We start from the raw sequence: 21,199 nt of genomic DNA on the forward strand, positions 1-21,199 counted from the left end.
AGGTCATAACACACTGAAAACATTTGCATGGCATGCTTGGGTGAATTAATGGTATTACTTGTCTAGGAGGCAATCTTTTCTGACACTTGTGCGATTCCTGGTCCTGCCTGGCAACTCTAGGGTTGAGGGACCCATTTCTTTCTACCCTGTAACCCATTTGTGGCAGCTGTGAGACACATCAGTTGAGAAACAGTGGTTTAAAGCTACACAGCCCACCTGAGCTTTCTGCCCCACCATACCCACCTCCCTTGCTGATCCAACCTCAGCAGTGCAGGGAACCCCAACAACTCAACAGAGTACTTTAATGGTAAGCACCAATCCTCCTTCCTCCCCTCTCCCTGGAAGTTATATCATCAGGTTACAGGCAGTTGGCAAACCCGGGACTGAGATAACGTCTCTGACTCAGCTTTATGGAGCACATCCAAAATGTCCACATGACATGGTGCACTACAACAAAGACATGTACTTTATTTAGGCACAGATACATTTCCCAGGAAGGAAGGAAGGGGTTTAAAATCACAACTTCCTGGGGCAACTGGTTCCTCTGTAATTCTGAGAGGAAGGTGGGAAGTGGGGTGGGGGACTGGGTCACAGCATTAAGACAAAAGAAGCTCACCAGTGAGGAGGAGCTAGGCAGGAAGAAGAGGGAGGAAGGGAGGCCTTGGAGGAAGAAGAAAAAGAGGAAAGGGAAGGGTCCCTGAGGAAGGTGGAGGAGGAAGAGGAGGTGGGAAGGAGGCCTTGAGGAATAGCTTAGGAGGAAGCTGGCCTCAGACCATGTACAAGGTTAACCATGCCAGACATCCCTAGGCCTGGGTTGGTTCAGCTGGGCCTGCTCCAGAGGAAGAAGCTGCAGCGGGAGGAGGGGTCAGTGGGAGGACCCTGGGGCCTGGCACACATGTAGAAGTGGCGGCCCAGGTTGGGTCCTGGCTTCTTCACAGTTCGCATTACACACGGCTCCCTGTGGCCCCCACACAGGGGCATGGGCAAGGGCCCCCCCAGCAGAGACTTCCAGAATGAGGTCCGTACCTCCTTTTCATCCTTGGCCTCTGAAGCCTTGGCCCAGCCCTCCACCACATTGGCCATGACGTCCTCTTCTGAGGTCTTTGGGGTCATGAGGGTGCCCAGGCTAGGAAGCTCCAAGTTAGGAGAAGCTTGGGGACGACTGGAGGATGGCTGGAAGTAGCTCATCAGGTTTTTTTGGCCTCTACTGGAACCAGCTTGACTTAGCCGAGACCTGGTCGAGCGCACACGGGCTTTGTTTTGGCGCATCTGTACCGGTGTTTGATTGCTGAGCTGCAGCGCTGACTGCCTGAACACAGGATCTTGTTCGAGACGAACTAGGAATCTAAGGATCTTGAGCTGGGTGCCTGCAAACTCAGGGAGGAAGCGGGTGCACAGAGGAGGGCACTGTTTTGCCGGCACAGAAGACACGCTTAAGACTGCACCCACGGGGCAGTGGTCAGAGCCCATCACCTCAGGCAGCAAGAAGGAGGCCTGAAAGGTGTCCATGACCAGGGTCCTGTCTCCCAGCACATAGTCAAGCCGAGAGCCATAGTTCAGATGGCGGGCGCCACTGACTGTGGACCAGCAGGTGAAGGCCCCCTTCTGCTTTGGATGGAAGCATCGGTAGCTATCAATGAAGGGTCCCGTATGGGAACCAGCCTGGCACCCCAGGTTACTGAGCAAGTGGTCCATCCACTTGCGACCTGGGTCCTCTTCAAAGCATTCCTGGGGAAAGAGAAGGGGGACAAAGAAAGAGGTAGAACTAGATGCCTAGAACTGGAAGGGACTTAGATTAACTGCTTCATTTTACAGACAAGAAAATGTGGTTGTTTCAAAGAAGAATGCTCAAGGTCATACAGTCCAGAACTGGCAGAGCTGGGATTCACTTTCGACCCTTACTGATTTAAAAGGCCATGATTTTTTTTCCCCTCTGCATCAGGCTACCTCTACCTTGCACTGGGCCATAAATCCCAGATCTGAAAGCTTGCTGTTAGTTAATCAAAGCAATTCTCAGAACTGCTCACCAAGAGAATGGAAAACAGCAAGTTAAAAGTGGTTACCTCCAGGAAGTAGGGCTGAGGTTAGGAGTTAAGAAGCCTGTTGCCTTTTCATGTAAACCCTCTGGTACTATTTGGCTTATCTTGTTGTGTGTGTCAAAGCCTTCACTGACCACACCCCCTTCCTGAGCTGAGGGGCTCCAGGGTTTCAGGTCTGAATACTTCCTTTGGCTCTGATCCCTAATTCATCATCCATCCAATCCACTCACCCACTCATTCAGTGCAACAAATGTTCAAAGAACACTGATTATGTGCCAGGCACGATACTAGAGACAAAGTGGGACCATGATCTTGTCTTGGGGACCAACAAGGCTTCCTTTCAGGAAGTGATCTGGAGCTGAGAAGTGAAGGCTGAGCAAGAGTAACCCAGGCAGAGGGTGTTACAAATTGAGAGAACAACTTCTGTGATGGGCCTGTGGAGGGAGGGGACAGTATACCCAAAAGACTTGAGGGGCAACCAGACTGACTATCAAGAGGTGATGGTCACTTAGACTAGGGTGGTGCCAGAGGAGACAAAATGAAATTAAGAGATGATGTGGAGCTAGAATCAACAGTACTCACTGACCAACTGAATGGGAAAGGGGGGTAGAGAAGAAGAACACTAACACAATTCCCTGGCTTCTGGTTGGAGCAACCAAGAGGACGATGGTACTATTTAGGGAGATGAGACTAGAAGAGCTGGTCTTGTGGGAAGTAGACATACTCTGTTATTTTGGAAAGATTGTGTTTCTCATGTGATCTGGTACTATTAGTTCTCTCTCCTTGGGAAAAAAAGAATATAGGAAGTGCACTCGAGATATCTAAGATATTTCTAAACTAAGAAGAGAAGGCATAAAAGTATATAACACTATCACAGGAAGCAGCAAAAACAGACTAAGTAAACACCGATAAGGAATAAGGTAGGGAGGATTGAAGGCTTGCAGTTTGTAGTGTACACTCCCTTCACCACCACCACCACCACCACCACCACCACCAGTCTCTCATTATCTCATTTCTGCTCATTTTCCCAGCTGACAGACACATTTATGTTCCTGTGGCTCTTCTGCAAACTAATCAAGGAATTTTCCTACAGCCTCTTCTTTGAGCCAAGCCTACTGCTGAGTTGGACTGTGCCAGCATAAGTTACTTATCCCTCCCCTTATGAGGCAAGCTATGATGAGAACTGACTTGGAGATTCTAGGGCAGTGGTCCTCAAGCCTGAATATACAATAAAATCAGCCTGGGAACTTTCAAAACATACTGCTACCCTGGCTCCACACCCAATAGATTCTGATTTAATTGGTCTAGGGTTGCACCAAGGTATTGACATTTTTGTAAAAGCTCCTTGTACTAATGTACTTTCAAGGGTTGAGAACCATTGGCATAGAAGGACTCAGAGATGAGAGGTTCACACAAGAAAAGAAGACAGAGGGAGGGGATGCCTACCAATTCAGAGGACAGTGAGAAAAGCCAAAATGAGAATAACTTTTGCAATGGGCAGAGAGGAGACAACCTGGCTGGAGTGGATGGAGTGTGTAGCGGTGCGGAGGATGGAAACGGAGACTGGGTGCAGACAAGAAAGAGTTTTGAATGCCAGGTCTGTGTGTTTTCTCTGCATCACAAAGGTAACAGAGAGGTGTTGAAGGTTCATGAGCAGGAAACATAGTATATTAGGGAAATGATCAAGGCAATGTGGAGTTCCAGGCTCTTGAAATCTGACTGAAACTCTCCAGCCCCATCTCCTGCTACTCACCTTCCTTCTCTTTCACCCCCTAACAAGAATGGGACTTGTAGTTCTCAATGCACACCAGCCAAATTCTCACCTTGCATCCTTTGCTCATCATGCTAGAATTCTTTGCTTCCCACCCCAATGCTCTGTTCTACTCATCTTTTAAGATTCAGCCATTTTAAGATATCTCCCCCGATGTCCTGGCTGGCCCAACTCCTATTTCCAGGCTCTCCTAACCTCCTGGGCTGCTGTCTCTGCCTCAGCCCTGAAGACACCATTCTATAATTGACTGGTCATGTGTCCATACCCCACCACCATGCTGAGAGCTCTAAGGGGCCGAGCCAGCACTGACTACTAACTGAGTCCACAGCACAATCCTCAGTGCTTTGAGAATAGAATTTCAAACTAAGCTCTGCTTTTCCGTGAAGGAAGCTTGCCCCTGGGCCAAAAAAAAGCATTGATTGGCTGGCTAAACAGAACCATAGTCAGGAGTGAGGTCAAAGGCCTAGAGGGAGCCTTACCAGGTTGACTGCATCCCAGTGGTCAATGGGGCGGTGAGCTGTATTCAGGTCCCCCAGAATGATAACATGGCTGAAAAACATAAAATGAATGTTCAGAAAGGGAAGCAGTAGTCCTGGCCCATCTACTTTCTCCTGGGCCCAAGATCTCAGATAGACCACCTGCCACATAGAGGTCAAGGTGGGGTCCAACGGCAAGTCATAATAGCCTGTCTCTCCAATTTCAGTATAACCTTGATGCCTTTTACAACTGACCAACACAATTATGATCTCCAAAGGTAACCCTGTTCCCTGTTTGACATGATTGTCTCACTTACCTAATGGCATCTTACCTAATGGCATCTTTCTGGTCCTTCAAAGATGAGCTCAGGTACCACTCCCTCTAGGAAGCATCCCTCGATTATGTCAACCTACCCTCACTTTCCTGTCCCTCCCTGGGATAAGACTTTTCATTTGTTCCCAAGTACGTTACCTTCCTCATCTCATTTCATCCTTAAAACTATACTCTGAGATAGGGATTCATACACTTATTTTACAAAAGAGAAAATAGAGGCAACACTAGCCTTCGGGCTCACAGTGAGTAAAAGAGGATCTGGGATAGGTGCTCAGAGGTATCTGAGTACAAAACCCATATTTGTATCACTTTACCTGGTCCCCACAGCTCTTAGACAGCAGGGTCTATTCTGGCTGTAAATGAACTCAAAAGACAAAGATCCCATATCCCTCTCAATGGACCTTGACACGGGGCTGGGCACCCGGGACAAGCTCAAGGAAGCCTTGCTGCCCAGGTTTGCAGTACCTGCCAGCTGCCAGGAGGGCTTCTGCTCGGATCTGCAGCAAGCGATAGAAGCGCATCTTAAAGGCGAGCCGCTCAGGCTTCCCAGGGTCCGCATGGGGGCAGTACACGTTGATTAGGGTCAAGGTCTTCTCCTTCCCTTCCCATGTGCTGGGGAGAATAGAAACGGCCCCCGCAAAAGGCGTCACTTTCAAGCCACCCTTCCCCTCCCAACACCATGTGGCTCCCACTTAATGATTGTCTGTGGGATGGAAGTGAAGGAAAGGGATAGAGAGACATGAACAAGCTGGCATACACAGGACTTGAGGACTGACTACATCTAGGATGACACTCAGGTAAACCAGGTGATGGTCCTGCCATTCACAAAGACAGGACACAGAAAGAGAGCAACCTGGGGCAGTAAAGTTGGCTAACTTGCTTCTGAGGCACCTGTGGTAAAAAAGAGAGCTAGTCCTCCCGGCCAGGCTCCCTCTTCCCCCGCCCCCGCCCCTGTAGAAATAGAGAACTCAAGGCTCAGAAGAGAATATGATTTGTTCAGGGTCACATAGCAGGTTGCCTTGCCAGGACCGAAGTCCAGGAAAGGCAAGTTTGGGAAGTTTTCTATGGTGAATGTATGTTTATAAGGCAAGCCTTAGAATCACCACATTCACAGAGTTGAACCAGCGATGCTCGGTGACAGGCGGATGTGGGCTATTACCAGATCTTGTGTTGTGTGAGGAGGGCCCGGCCCTCACTATCCAGAGCTCGAAGCTCCTCTTGAGTGAAGTCATCCATGTTTCCGTAGCAACCCACGTCCCCATTCTGAGTGGCAAGTAGGCCACTCAGGCCTTCTTCAGCAGCCACTGGGGTAGCACTGTCCTTACAGAAGGTGGCTACACCTGGAGACAGAGAGGGTACTCTAAGCAGGCCTGGCAGCCAACAGCCTGTTGCACAGTCTATTGCCCCTGCACAGGTCACCCGACTCATCTTCATCAAGTGTGGCTCTCTTGATGACTCCCCCAACTCAAGGGCCATGGATGCCTGAGGCAACTCCTCTACTCAAAGCCTGGAGTTTCAGTTCCTTCATCTAGAAAAGCTGCAGATTAATAACAGCTAATATTCTAAGTGCTTTACATGGTAGGTGCTCAGAAAATGTTAGCTATTATTATTATCACATGGATTAATTAGTTTAGTCCTTGTAATAGCCCTAAGAAGTACACATTATCCCCATTTTCCAGCTGAGGAACTTGAGGCATAAAGAGGTTAAGTAGCTTGCCAGAGGGTACGCAGCTAGGAAGTGAGCTAGGATCCAAACTCAGGCAGTCTGGCTCCAGAGCTCATACAACTAACCATCACACTACTGTGTTTCTGAGATCCAATATTATACATAAAAATTATCCTCCATATAACCTGATATGGCTTTAGCTCTGTGGATGAAAAGCCTACATTTCTTATTACCTTCTCATTAAATATTGAAAACCCTTTCCCACCTGTCTCCATCACTTTAAAGTCCCCAGAAAGCCCCATTTACCAGAATAGCCACTACGGTTGCGGCTGAAGCTGAAATAGGAGTTACAGCCCTCAATGATAGCCAGGGGCTCTGTCAGCACATCCCCTGGAAAAAAAAAAAGATGTAAGATTACATCAGAGATAAAACTAGGACCCAGGACACAGAAAGGCTTGGAATTACAGCTGTAGGCTAATTTCTTGCACACATCAGAGCCAGGGTAGAAGAGAATATCAAGTACCTATGATAAGAAGAGAAGCTAAAAAAAGGTGGGGACTAGAGAGGGAATTGTTATCAGAATTACGAGAAAGGGGAAGACTACTGAATGGGAGGTGAAGAATTAGGTGGGAGGAGGCTAGGTGACTAGGTGACTGGAGGAAGTTGGGGGTGGGAAATGGACATAAGGGAGAGAGAACTGGGAATCTGAGCTGGGGGTAGGAGGTAGGAGAGGGAGTTCAAGGATTTGAACTGAGGATGGAGGGAAAGTAGGTAATGGGTCTTAGAGGGAGGTGGGTGGGAGAGGGAAGGAATCAGGGGATTGAGCTGTGGGGGAGAGGAAATTAGAGGGTCTAAGTTTGGGGTGGGACATGAGGTAGAAATGATGAGAAGCTCTCAGCTGGGGAGGAGAGATGGTAGAGATAAGAGGAACTGGGGATCTGAGATAGAAGTTTAAAAAGGAGGAAACTAGGGAGTCTAAACTGGGGGCAAAGATGGTGTGAGAATTAAAGGATATGAACTGGGGGCAGAAAAGGGAAAGTGGGGGTGTTTGTCTTGGGAGTGGGAGATGGAAAATGTGTGGCGGGAGGAAATTTGGGGGACTGAGCTGTGTCAGGAGAATGAGTAGGAATTAGAGGATCTGAAAGAAGATGGAGATTGCAAGGGGGAGGGAATTATGGTTCTGCTGAGGCCAGGAGATGATGTCGGAATTAGGAGATCTAGCTGGAGTGCGAAATATAGAGGGGGATCGGGATTCCAGACGGGCTCTAGGGGGAGGACTCTAAGGATAGAGAAATGGGAAAGTGAAATGATATGGAGCAGAGAGCAAAAGTTAGCGGAAAAGGGAACGTGTGGTAGGGGTCCTGAATTCTTGAGCGCTCACTGGTTACTTTGGTCTCCTGAAGACAGACGATGTCAGCATCCAGCTTGTCCAAAATGCGCCCCATGGTCATGGCGGTACAATTGCTGGGATCCTCGTATCCCACCCCTTGCACGGGGCTGCGAATCCCATTGATGTTCCAGCTCACCACGCGCAACATGCTGACAGCTAACTGCAATGCCTTTAAGCCCGCGCCCCACGTAAGTGCGAGCCAAAACCCGAAAATTCCTTTGTCCGCCAGGCCTGGCCTTCCGCGCGCGCATTTGCGCAGGCGTTCTTGTGCGTGCCGCAAAAGGGTCGGACACACATGGGGCGGGGATTCAAGCCCTTCAGTTTTCATTGGCTGGAGAAGCGGAAGCTGAAGGGGGCGGTGTGGTAGCCTAGGGGCAATGAATAGTGAGAGGAAGGCCAGTGGTTGGGCTCCTGCACCTACCACCCGATCCTGGCTCACGTGCCTGAGTCTGACTGCGTTTCTGCTCTGCTGAAAAGTCCCCTTGGTGCTTTCGATTACTTACAAACGAGATTTTACCACTTTTTAAGTGGCGGAACCGCGCAGCGACCGAAGCCCCGCCCACAGTGTTCAGACTGCACCCCTGAGTACAAAGAGGGCTGCGGCACCCAGCGACTAGGGAGTGGCTGGCGTAACCCTGCATGTAAATGTGGGCGGGGGAATGCGCGAAGGGAACTTTGCGGCCGGAGGAGGGAGCAATAAGAAACGCACTCCATTTTGGAAATTAAGATCTTGCTGGTCGTCGGTCATCGTTTGCAAATACTTTCTCCCAGTCCTTAGGTCATCTTTTCGTTTTGTTTATGGTTTCCTTTGTTGTGCAAAAGCTTTTAAGTTTGATTAGGTCCCATTTGTTTATTTGCTTTATTGCTTTTGCCTTGGGAGACTGATCTAAGACGATATTACCAGGAGTTATGTCTGAGAATGTTTTGCCTGTGTTCTTTTTCTAAGAGTTTTTTTATGGTGTCACGTCTTATATTTAAGTCTTTAAACCATTTTGAATTTATTTTCATGTATGGTGTGAGTCTTCTAACTTCACTGATTTACATAAGGCTGTCCAACTTTCCCAGCACCACTTGCTGTAGAGACTGTCTTTTCTCCGTTGTATGTTCCTGCCTCCTTTGTCCAAGATTAATTGAAAGTAGGTGTGTGGGTTTATATCCAGGCTTTCTATTCTGTTCCATTGATCTATATGCTTTTGTGCCAAAAGAATCTTAATTTAAAATGTTTAATTTTTATGTTATGTATATTTTACCATATTTAAAAAACTAATAATAAAAGGAATGAGGAGCCATCACCTCTACCTAGTTCCAAAACATCACCCCAAAGGGAAATACATACCCATTACGCATTAAGCAGTTAGTCCCTATGTCCTCCACCACCAGCACCTTTATGGCATCAATTTGCTTTCTGTTCCTGTGGGTTTACCTATTTTTGATATTTCATATAAATGAAATCTTTGCAAAATGTACTAAATACCACTTAATCATACACTTTAAAATTGTTAATTTTATGTTCAAATTTACCTCGCTTTTTTAATATATATACACACTACAATATATAAAATAGAGAAACAACAAGGACCCACTATACAGCACAGGGAACTCTACTCAATACTCTGTAATAACCTGTATGGGAAAAGAATCTGAAAAAGAATAAACAGTATATGATGTATTTTGCTATACACCTGAAACTAACACAACATTGTATATCAACTATACTCCAATATAAAATATTTTTTTAAAAAGGGGGGGAATAATGAAATGTTCTATGTGTAGTGATATAGAAAGATCCCAAAACATATTGGGGGGTGGCAGGCTGCAAAATAGTGAGTATTGAACCTTTTCAATAAACCACGGGGAAAATGAGGGAAAAAAAGAAGCACTCTAATGGAATAAGATTTAGAAGAGGGCCTCTGGCTTTATTGGGCTGGGGGAGGGAGATGGGGAAGCTGTATCAAGCCCACCCTGCAGTCATTATTTGTCTTGGGCCTTATAGTATCCCTTAGGATGTGGCCTGACAGGTACTTCCTCTTTGCTCTGTTTCTCAGATTATTAAAATCAAGGCCAAGAGAGTTTAAGTGGGCTACCCAAGTTCCAGAGCAGCACTGTCTTCCAATATAACCTATGGCTCTTCCATATGCATTATCTCATTTCATTATCAGGGCAACACTGTAAGGGGCATTGAGGCTAAGAGAGGTTCAGTGAATTCACCCCAGTATCACAGAAGCAGTAGAGCCAGGATTCAACCCCTGTCTTAATCAGCTCAAGGAATACTTTCCTGAGTAAGTTTTTTCTAACCTCCCCAGTTAGATCTTTTCCTCTGGGCCCCCACACCACCCTATGGTCCATTCTGTCACAGCGCTTACAATGCACAGCTACCACTGATTTCTATTTCTGTCACTAGACTGCCAACAGCTTGAGAGCAATGACCATATCTGATTCATCTTGTTAGCCCCATCCCCTAATATAGCGCACAACACATATTAGGAGTTAATAAATATTTGTTGAATGAATGAACAAATAAAGGGCAATAGCAAGAGCATCAACAGGTTAGTGACTTGTTTTTGATAACATAAAAATAGAAATAATAGACATGCCCAATGTCCAGGGAAAAGCATAACTTCGCATCCTTAGGTTCCTCACCCAGAATTGTGGCATAATTACTTTTCCCCCAGAATTCCATAGCCTTAAAACCATCATTCTCAGTGCCTGCAAAAAAGACCCAAAGAGCTGCTTTTCCTCCTGGAGGACTTAAAGGTTACATTCCAGTTGTTGCCATCAGAAAATAGCCCTGCAATTAAAATTAAGATGTTGGTGCTTTAAGCTTTTCCATGTTTTGGTGGTTATTGGCTTAGGATTGAGTCCCAAGAGTGGAATAATTAGGACAAAGGAAATGAACATTTTTATTGCTCTTGCTTCATATTGCCAAATCACTTTCCAGTAGGGGATCGTGCTGATTTACACTGAAGACCAATCTGAACCAGCCCCAAGGAAATCCAGATCTTGCCTGTTTACATTGCTGGTTTTCATTTCCCCATTCTGCAGTAGCTTGTTAATATTAGTTCTGACCTTTGGGGCAAGGCGAACACATGGTTGGCCTGAAGAGAAAAGGCTCTGGGTGACTCAGGAACTTCTTTGGCAGCTGATATTTCAACAGCGGGCACACACCCCCTCTTACCAAGGGTACATCCCCAGCCTTCCCAGGGAGCCAACGAGTGCCTCCAGGCTCCCTGCTTGATGCCACTCTCTGTACCTGCTTTGGGGGTCTAAATGCAAGAGAGCCGTGTGTCGTGTATTGGATAACTAGCGATGGAAGAAAAAACCTCTAGGAGAACAGGTAGGTGAAACAGAAGGAAAAATAGATAGGAGTTAACACAAACCCAAATACATTCTTTAGGCTCTCTGGAAAGTTTTCTTGGAATAGGTGGACACTCAAACTGTTAACTAAAGTGTATGGGAAGTTGGGGATAACATGATTTCTATATTTCATTATCTATCATCCATTCTGACCTGTCTTTGTGGAACACTGGCCCAAAGGGCAGTTCCCTAGCACTTTAGAAGTCTCTTTAACATGGTCTAGTCCAGTTTTGAATGAACTGGGTGATAGAGATTGTATCTCTTACCTCCCAACTGCTGTATAAAGTAGGGCAGGTTTGCTGTGACACTTTGAACAAGTCTTTTAGCTTCTCTGGGCTTCAATAGCCTCCTCACCAAAATGGAAATTGAAGTCCCTCCTATTTCCCTCAGAGGACTGTCACAAGGTGAAGAGGAGTGGGATGACAGGAACTAAAGCTCTTCTGAAATATTTCAGGACTTCCGTGCTCTGTCTTAGTGATCCTACTTTTTCTGTAGCCTCCACAGGCAATACCACACATAACCCTCCAGCTGCTCTTCTCCCTGAGTGACTATGGTCTGTGGAGGGCTACTCCTAGGACTAGGATAGAGCAAACCTTGGGCCCCAGGCATGGGGCTGAAAGTAGTGGGGGGATGGTGGGCCAGGGCAGTGGCCAAGAAGGAAGTGGATCCTAGGCTGCTGCCACAGAAGGCCTGATATTCACATATAGGCACCTGACCTGTAAGCATGCAATCTCCCCTCCTCACCCTAACACAAATGCATTCACACCCACACACTCGAAGAATTACCAATAAGAAGACCCCATTTGTGATTTTGATACCCATCAGTACTGTCTTGATACTGCTTTTAATGAGATTCTCCCATACACTCCATACTTTGGGAGGATGGTCAGGATCTGTGGGCCTCAGGTAGTCATACTTTATGCTTTTCCTCCATAGAGTTAACCCCAAATTAGAATTTGTGACTCAGCTCTTGGTCTTGAGTGAGTCTCTGATACTGAGTGAACAATTTTTTCTGTAACCAGTTAATTGGAACTTTTTTCTGGGGAGGGACTTCATTCTTTTGTTCTTTCTGTTCTGCCCCGTTCAGGGTTGAGAAACTTTCTAGATCCTACTACCACCTTCTACCTTCAGACCAAGTTAGTTCCCCCACCCAGTTCCCTGGATAGCTCTCTTTTATAAAATTTACCTTTGTTGAATGGGGATTATTTGTACACATGTTCATCTTGTCTAGGGCAGAAAGATGTAGATTGAGCAAGTCTCCTCTGTGCCAGGGCCTGAGCTGGATGCCTGGAAACAGATCACAGATAACTGAGATCCAGTCCCCATCCTTAAGGAGCTCACAGTCTAGTAGGAAAGTAGACCGGTAAAAGGTGGATACTTGCTCAGATAAACAGAAGCATATAGGCAATGTGGGAACCAAAGCCAAGGCTTCTCAGAGGAGGTGAGCATTGAGCCTGGCCTTGAAGAGTGAGTCAGATTTCACTGAGAATGGAAGGGAAGAGAAGGCATTCCAGGCTGAGCAAAGGCCCAGAGGCAAAAAAGTACACAGTAAGTTTGGGGGCCTAGTGAGTCAGCTGGCACAATTTAACCACAGGGGTCTAAAGAGAGACATGACTGGAGAGACACGTTTGATTGAGAAGAGCCAGGGCTGAGGCCTTCCCATAAAGCTTGTTTAGTTTTCCTACTTCTGGCGATCAGAATTGATAACAGTGGTTAAAACACACACACACGCACACGCGCGCACACACACACACACACTCAGTTCCAGGTAGTTTTAAGTTGGGTTTTCAAGCCTGGATCCTAAGTTTACCCTTTCAGACCTTGTCAAAAGCCCGCTAAGCTCCTATCTCAGATTTCCTGCTGCTAAATTTATCTTTCTGCCTCTTGGCAGGGTCATGAGGACAAAACTGTAAACATAGAAGAGGGGTTCATGTGACTGGATTGATTACCTGGGACAAGCCACTTCCCCTCCCTAGACCTCAGTTTCCCTGTGAGGCTAGTGAGAATGTTTGGAAGGAGCAACTATGATGAGGAATATGTTTCTTTGTGGGCCATGGAAAACATACATGTAAAGGGTTATTATTCAGATTACTAGCCTTAGCAGAGTGATACCAGTTAGGAGACTTATTACTATTAAGAGAGTTGCATGTCTTCCAAACTCTAGTTCTAAGACTCTAAATGTTCTGAGCTAATCTAGAAGACCACATTCTTAAATCAAGCTTGATTGATCAGTTAACCAAAGAAAAACCCTGGACTGGAGAAATCAGATCCCCAGTGTTCTATTTCTAACTTGGTGACTTAATTTACTATAGGATCTTAGGAAAATACTTCCCTCTCTAGGCTTCCATCTTCTTACCTGAGAGGGTTGGATGCAATGATTTCTAGGGGACCTCTGTATCACAAAGCCAAAAAAGTAAAAGTGAATTCATCTTTCTAACTGATTGGCATGAGCTCTTTATTTATTATAAATGTTAACCCTTTGTCATAATTTTGTAAGTTTCCTTTACTGAGTGTTTCCTGAATGCTCAGCATTACACCAGAAGTTGCATATTAGCCAAGGAGGCAACTGACCTTTTACTTCACAAAGGGAATCAGAGTGTTAGGTAATATATAATGAACATTTTCCAGGTTACTTTATATGTGTTAACACATTGAATCTTCAACAACCCTAAGGGAGTAGGTACTCTTATGAGATGAAAACACCACGGCACTGAAAAATTAAGTCTTCTACCCAGCGTGTCATAGCAAGGGGCAGAGGTGGGATTCCACTCCAGTAGTGTGACTCCAGAGCCCATTGCTTTTAACCACTGTTATCCACTGCCTCAGTAGATTCATTTAGAAGGGCAGGCTTTGAAATGTATTGAAAGTTTGGTATGATTTATACACAACAAATGGAGGGAATCTAACCCTTATGTAGACTAGGATTCTGAGAATGTATTTTAGGGAACTTCTTAAAAGGCAAAGTGGAGCTGAGAGCATTGGAGGTCAGGGATTGGAGATTGCTATCCCCATGAGATTGCCCCAGTGTTGCCCAGCTCAGTGGAAGAAATTGAGCTTTCTTGTAGCCAATCACTGGAGGTTCATCAAGGGGTGGGAAGGTTGCAAAAGAATGAAGTAAGAGCACACTTGGACGTCTTCCAGGTAAGCAATGCTGTTAGATGAGTACTACACATAAAAGCTTCAAAACAACCAGGGGGATGGGGGAGGGTAAAGCAGAGACATCTGGGTAGGATGGCTCTGGCCTATGGACTTGTCCTACTTTGAGGCCATTGCTCCCAACTCACCACACTCTGCCTGCTGCAGCCTCCCCCCCTAAGCCTCCATCCCCATGACTTGGCATGAAGAACTTTAGTATGGTTCTGGGTCAGATCACAATGCCTTTCTCCCTAGGGGACCTGATGGCAGTTGGCAGTCACGTGAACAGTGCTTATCATCTCTCCCCCTAGCAATGGCTGCATTCACTTCTCTTCCCAAGGTGTCCGATTCACTCTGATTTATTTAGCTTTGGCTGGAGAGAGCATAAAGATGATCAGATAGTGCCCATCTCTCCAAGAGTGTCCTGGGTAGCACATTTTAGGAGAGAGAGGCCCTTCAGTAGGAAAGGTAGCAGAATTCAGGGAAGACAAGGGTTGCAATGCCATTTGCGGGGAAGAGCATTGAGGCAGTAAACCTTCCACTTCCAGTTCAGACCTAAGATTGCTAGCTCAAAACATTGCGTTTTTCAGTAGGGACTTTGTGCTTGTGTATTTGTACTTGGGAATCTTGCATTTCTGATGTGGATCTCTGTTTCTGGGTTGGAATTTGACATTCTACTTGGGCCTGTTTTTTTATTTTGAAGCTATGAAAGCTGCTGAGATCTGCCTGCATCACCTTTGCCTCCCCACCCCACACAGGATATAAGCACATGATCTTCGGTCTTTTATTTGCATACTCTACTAGTCCTGTCTTCATTGGAGGGAAGTGACTGGCCAGACGTGGGCTGTCTTGCTGGCTGCCTTCCTTGCTGGGCTCCAACTTATCTCTTATGTACACAGCCCTTGGAGTTCAGAGGCCTCTGCTGACCTCTGTCCAACCTCTCCTCTGCACCCAAGCCCCCACTGGTACATACAGGAGCAGAGGCAGACAAGGCAGGCAATGACTAGGAGACAGGAGAGGGGCTGGAGACAGGCTGCTAGAGAGCTCAGAACCCCAGCACACCTCCCTGTCCCAACTCTGTCCACCACCTGCTGTGACCACAGCAACAGAAGAGACAGCTAATAAGACAAAGTGAGGCCCGGTACCTTGAGGACAGTGGTGTCATTAGCTGCAACGCCTAGGATGTCTCGAGAGATGGGAGAACTCACCCAAACCAGATTGCAGAAGATCTGGATTCCACACAACGGTGGCAACAGCAGGCTGCAACGCAGGAGGGGCTGTAAGTGGGGTTTGCTTCCGTGGGCTTCAAGGTGGTGGTGGTAGAGTGGATGTAGAAGAGCAAAGGACATTCCCCCCAACCACCCCCACCCCAACCTGAAAGTTGGAATAGATGAGCAGCTGGATGAAATAGCTGTAGGATAGATAACAAGAGGCTAATGTCAAAAAGGTAGAGAAAGAAAGATAGAAAGAGAGAGATGAAGACAGAGAAAGAATGAGGATTATATAAAGACCATCATAATCAGAGGGAGTTTTGACTAGGAATTTTTTTCTTTCTTAACCAGAGCTTGTTTGGAATACTTCTTGTTGGAAATTTGATGTTTCTAGTTCAATGTTAGCCTAAATGTTTTATTTTGGTGACATCAGTGAAGTGTCTGGAAATTAGTACTGTCTGATAGTGCTTGGGTGAAATAAGGTGATGGTTCCTGGCATTGTTTCTCAGAGGACAGGTGATGGGTACACAGCAGTACCGTATCATTGGTCGGTTTTGCTCCTCCCCTTTCTCAGGCCTCTTCTAATAAGCCTCTGACTGGGTTGGGAAAGGCTGGGTGTCCTGTCTCCTGCATTGCCTTCTTGGCACATATGGACACTTTTGCTGCTCTGGGGAGTTGAGGGAGAAGACATTCAGGGAAAGCCTGCTGGTGTAATGTTCACTTTGAAAATTTAAGAAAGCAGGTTCAAAGGGGAAGCAAACAAAACCTGTAAAATATATTTTTTAAGTAGACTATACCATTTCCAATAGATAACAGTTTACAGTTGTGGATCAAGGTGCTGCCAGCCCAAGAATTTTGGCCTGAGGAGCCATAAGGTGTGCAGAGATAAGACAGCTGTGGAGTGTGGGACCCAGACATCTCAAGGACCAACTGACCAAGCTTCCACTGTGCTAATGCTAGAGGAGGTCCAGGCTCAGGGCTAGTGAGGGGAGGATCCAGGAAGATGTAGGATGTTAAATATACTATGTAGAATGGAGGGTGTGGATAGAGGGAGACGGGTAAAAACCAACCTCCTGTTCTTCTTCCTCCTCCTCTCCACCAGCAGTTTCAATCTCTCATCTGGTGATCTAGGAGCCTGGATGAGACTGAGAATTACACCCCACCCTCACTCACCAAGCCACTCTATCCTTTCTAAGGGGCTGTTGGGTTTAGCTGGCAAGCAGGCAAGCCAGTCTCTGCATACCTGGGTCCTCCATTGTTAGGACCCTTATATTCCTGGGAACTCTGTCTTTCAGGTTGGAGAAATAATAGATATAAATCACCTATTATAGTGTTTGTCATATAGAGGGTGCAAAATAAATATGTGCTCACTTTATTTCTGAGCCCGTCTTTCCTCAGCTGGAAGACAGAATTAATACCTACTTCCCCATGTTGTTGAGGTGATTCAGTGATTCAGACTGCCTAGCTTTGAGTCCCAGCTCTGCCACCTCTTGCCTCTGTGACCTTGGACAATTCTCTTAACTTACCTGTCCTTCCATTTCCTCACCTGTCAAAAGAAGTTAGTAATAGTGTTGTGAAGATTAGAGAACTAAAGCATATAAAATGCTTAGAAGAATGTCCGGTGCATAGTAAATACTCAATAAATCTTCTTCTTCTTATTATTATTATTTAAACAAGAAGGTGGGTGTGTGGTCTTTTTGCCCATCATATCCCCAGCATCAAGCCCGAAGCCTGGCACATAGCAGATACTCAGTAAATGGTCGCTCTGTGCTACTTCCACTCTACCACTCACCATAGCCAAGCATGGGGCTCTGTGTATACAAGACAGTAACTCATTAGTGATTGACTGAATTATGTCAGACCGCAGATATAATAAACTTAGATAGTGCCCTGGGCAATGTCTGCCTCACCTCCCTTGCTGAGGAGGCTAGGCTATTTACCCCAGAAAGATCTGAATTACCTCCTGCTTGGAGCATTCTCTCTAGAAGACCTGCCCACCCCCACAGTGGGCAGTGGGGGAGGGGATGCACACAATCACTTAATGACGGTTTTGAGGATTAAATGCATTAACGTGTGTAAAGTGCTTGAACAGCTGTGTATATTCATCTGTGACTTGATTTTTCGCATTCAGTGTTATGTTTTTTTGTGCCATGTATAATATTGTTGCATGCAGTTGTAGTTTGTTTATTCTCCTTGCTGTGTAATATTACATTTTGTGAATATCCCATGATTTACTTATCCATCTTACTATTGATGTACCTTTAGGTAGTTTCGTTTTGGGTTATGAACAAATATGCAATGAGGATTTTTGTCCCCATAAATTTTGGAATCACTTTTTCAAGTTACACACACACACACACACACACACACACACACACACACACCTTTTGGGATTTTGATTGGAATTACAGTCAATCTGTATATCAATTTAAGGAGAATTAACATTTTGTGATATCGAGTCTTCTGTAAACATGGTGTGCCTCTCTATTTAGACTTTTTCGATGTTATTTGAGTGAAGTTTTATAAGTTAAAAGGGCTTATACATCAGTATAAGACATTTTTTGCTTATTTTTGTTGCTATTGTATACCTTTTTAGAAAATTACATTTTATACCAATTTATTGCTAATGAGTACAAATATAATTGTGGTTTTTTCGTATATTGCATTTGCAACTAGCAAACCTGATAAACTTTCTTATTAATTTTGATAATTTATATGTAAATGACAGTTTTCTTTTTTCCCTTCCAATCCTTTTTTTTTAAAAACTCTTTTCTTATATTACTGCACTGCTAGGACCTCCTACCTTTGATACATGCGCACCAACGTCGAATAGAAATGTTAGTATTGTGCATGTTTATGTTGAACCTAATTTTAAAGATAATGCTTTTAAAGTTTCACCATTGAGTAAGTTTGCTATCATTTTTTTTGTAGATACCATTAACAGGTTAAGAAAGTTCCAGTTTGTTCTTAGTTTGCCAATAGGACTTTTTTTTACTCCTATCTACTTTATTTACTATTATTATTAGCCAATAATAATTATTTAACAAAAGATTTACCTTCTTAGCAATTTTTAATGTGTACAATATTATTAACTATAGGCACTATGCTGTACAGTAGATTTCTAAGATGTACTTTTCTTGCACAAACAAAACTTTGTACCATTTGACTAATACCTTCTCATTTCCCCTGCCCCATCCTAGCCCTTAGCAACCACCATTCTATTTTTTGCTTTTATGAGTTTGACATTTTTAGATCCTAAACATATGTGGTATCAAGCAGCATTTTTCATTCTGTTCTTGGTTTACATCACTTAGTATAATATTCTCCAGTTTCATCCATGGTGTTGCAAATGGCAGGATTTCTTTCTTTTTAAAGCCTGAATAATATTCCATTACATATATGCATGTATATGTACATTTCCTTTATCCATTCATTCACCAGTGGGCACTTAGGTTACTTCCATATCTTGACCATTGTGAATAATGCTGCTGTGAATATGAGAGTGTAGGTATCTCTCTGAGATCCTGATTTCAATTTCTTTGGATATATACTCAGAAAGGAGATTGCTGGATCACATAGTAGTTCTCTTTTTAACATTTGGAGGATTCACCATACTGCTTTCCATAGCAACACTGATTAACATTCCCACCAACAATGTATGAGGTTTCCCTTTATTTCCACATCCTTGTCAACAGTTGTATTTCATTTTTTTAGGATAGCCATCCTAACTAGTGTAAGATGATATCTCACTGTGGTTTTGATTTGCATTTCCTTGATAATTGATGATGTTGAACATCTTTTCATACACCTGTTGTCCATCTGTATGTCTTCCTTATAGAAATATCTATTCAGACTCTTGCCCATTTTTAAAGTAGGTATTTGGTTTTTTGGCTGTTGGGTTGTAGTATTTCCCTATATATTTTGGATATTAACTCTTTAGCAGATATAAGGTTTGCAAACATTTTCTACCATTCCACAGGTTGGCTTTCATTTTGTTGTTTCCTCTGCTATACAGAAGTTTTTAATTTTATGTAGTCCTACTTATATATTAGGATATTTTAAAGATGAGTAAATGTTGAATTTTATAAACATGCCTTCTGTATCCACTGAGATGACAGGTTGATTTTCTATTTTAATCTGTTAATGTGAATTACATTAGAGGTTTTTCTTGTTTGTAACTTATCTTGCAATCCTAGGATAAATAAAAACTGCTGGATTTAGTTCATTAATATTTTGTTCAGGAATTTGGCATTTTGTTTATGAATGAGAGTGACCTGTACATTTTCCATTCTCATAGTTCCAGGTCCCTGTTTGACTTTTGTGTCATAAAATGAAGTGGGAACTATTTCCTTTCATTCTATTTTCTCACAGAGTTTGTCCAAGGAACTATTCATTCTTTAAATATTTAGCACAACTTTCAGGTAAAAATATCCGGGCTTGATGTCTTCTTTGTAAGAAAAATTTTAATGGATACAGCCTTTTAAATAGCTATAGAATCATTCCAGTTTGCTATTTCTTCTTGTCAGTGTTGTTAAATTACGGTTTTCTAGGAATTTTTCTATTTCATGTCATTTTTCAAATTTATTTGCATAAACTTCTTATCTCCATATTTTTAAAAATCTCTGTTGCATTTATATCCTCTTATCCTTGTTTATTTTAACTTCTCTTTCTTCCTCTTGATCAATCTTGCCAAAAGTTTGTCACTTTTATAAGTTTTTTAAAATAGTCAACTTTTGGCTTTCTGATTCTTTCTGTGATGTCCTTTACTTTTTATTTAGCTATTTTCCTTATCATTATTCTTTTCTTTTCACTTTACTTGGATTTATTCTGTTGTTCTTTTTTTAATTTCTGGAGTTGGATGCACAGCTTATTAATTTTCAGACTTTCTTCCTTTTGAATATAAGCATCTGATTGTATAATTGGCCTACTAAACAGGGCTGATATTCCACAGATGCACAATTGTATGGACATATGAATTTTAAAACTATTTCCAGACCATTTGGTAAATACGCACTGCTCCAGGCTTTCTTAGTTTCTCCATCACTTACCCAGTAGCCCTGGCCACCTCAGTCCCTTTCCCAGGACTGCTAAGACCTACAGATTATCATCTAGCAACTAAAGGGTTAATGCCTAACACAGAAGGAGGCCTCTACCAATTGGTGCCAAGCCCTTGGGCCAGCTTCTGTCTTGACAGATCAGTGCCCTTGCCATTTCCAATTTAATTCCATTCTCCTTAGAGAACAAACTTTGTATGATTTCAATTGTTTGAAATCTATCGAGATTTGCTTTATGGACAAACGTGTGATAAGTTTTGGTAAAAATTCCATGAGAACTTGAAAAAAATGCACATTTTACAACTGGGTTCAGAGTACTATATACTTCAATTAAGTCATCTTTGTTAATCTGGCTCAAATGCTCTATATTCTTCCAGAATGTTGTCTGCTTGTTGATATGGAAAATTTGTTAACGTCTCCTTGTAACTATGTCAATTTTTAAAAAAATCTTTATTGGGGTATAATTGCTTCACAATGGTGTGTTAGTTTCTGCTTTATAACAAGTGAATCAGTTATACATATAAATATGTTCCCATATCTCTTCACTCTTGCGTCTCCCTCCCTCCCACCCTCCCTATCCCAGCCCTCCAGGCAGTCACAAAGCACCGTGCTTCCCACTAGCTATCTACATTAAGTTTGTTAGTGTATAAATGTCCATGCCTCTCTCTCGCCCTGTCACAGCTCACCCTCCCCCCTCCCCATATCCTCAAATCCGTTCTCCAGTAGGTCTGTGTCTTTATCCCTGTCTTACCCCTAGGTTCTTCATGAC

At 44.0% G+C, this 21,199-nt stretch overlaps 2 protein-coding genes across 6 annotated transcripts in view; one reads left to right on the forward strand and one right to left on the reverse strand.

Annotated features, from left to right (window-relative positions):
• Positions 1 to 439: 439 nt before the first annotated feature.
• On the reverse strand, positions 440 to 7,912 carry APEX2 (apurinic/apyrimidinic endodeoxyribonuclease 2). Of its 2 annotated transcripts, XM_029239888.1 has the most exons (6): positions 7,668 to 7,912; positions 6,593 to 6,676; positions 5,780 to 5,960; positions 5,086 to 5,232; positions 4,290 to 4,359; positions 440 to 1,728 (listed from the first exon to the last, which is right to left on the reverse strand). In XM_029239888.1, exons 1-6 carry the CDS (start codon positions 7,822 to 7,824, stop codon positions 820 to 822), a joined length of 1,548 nt encoding a protein of 515 aa, XP_029095721.1. In that variant the 5' UTR covers positions 7,825 to 7,912; the 3' UTR covers positions 440 to 819. The 2 variants fall into 2 exon arrangements, with proteins under 2 accessions (XP_029095721.1, XP_029095722.1); XM_029239889.1 differs by lacking the exon at positions 5,780 to 5,960 and having other exon boundaries at positions 7,668 to 7,879.
• Positions 7,913 to 15,050: 7,138 nt separating this feature from the next.
• The window catches only part of PFKFB1 (6-phosphofructo-2-kinase/fructose-2,6-biphosphatase 1), an 83,423-nt gene continuing 77,274 nt past the window's right edge, over positions 15,051 to 21,199 (forward strand). For 2 of the 4 annotated variants that reach the window (XM_029240430.1, XM_029240431.1), the window contains exon 1: positions 15,056 to 15,444. In XM_029240430.1, coding sequence (XP_029096263.1) covers positions 15,348 to 15,444 — 97 coding nt within the window. In that variant the 5' untranslated portion in view covers positions 15,056 to 15,347. Of the gene's footprint in view, positions 15,445 to 21,199 lie in introns of all 4 variants that reach the window. The other 2 variants (XR_003796356.1, XM_029240432.1) reach the window with 2 other exon arrangements.

This window comes from Monodon monoceros, unplaced genomic scaffold, assembly GCF_005190385.1.
Source record: "Monodon monoceros isolate NGI ecotype Baffin Bay Population unplaced genomic scaffold, NGI_Narwhal_1 Super_Scaffold_22, whole genome shotgun sequence".
Lineage (NCBI taxonomy): Eukaryota > Metazoa > Chordata > Mammalia > Artiodactyla > Monodontidae > Monodon > Monodon monoceros.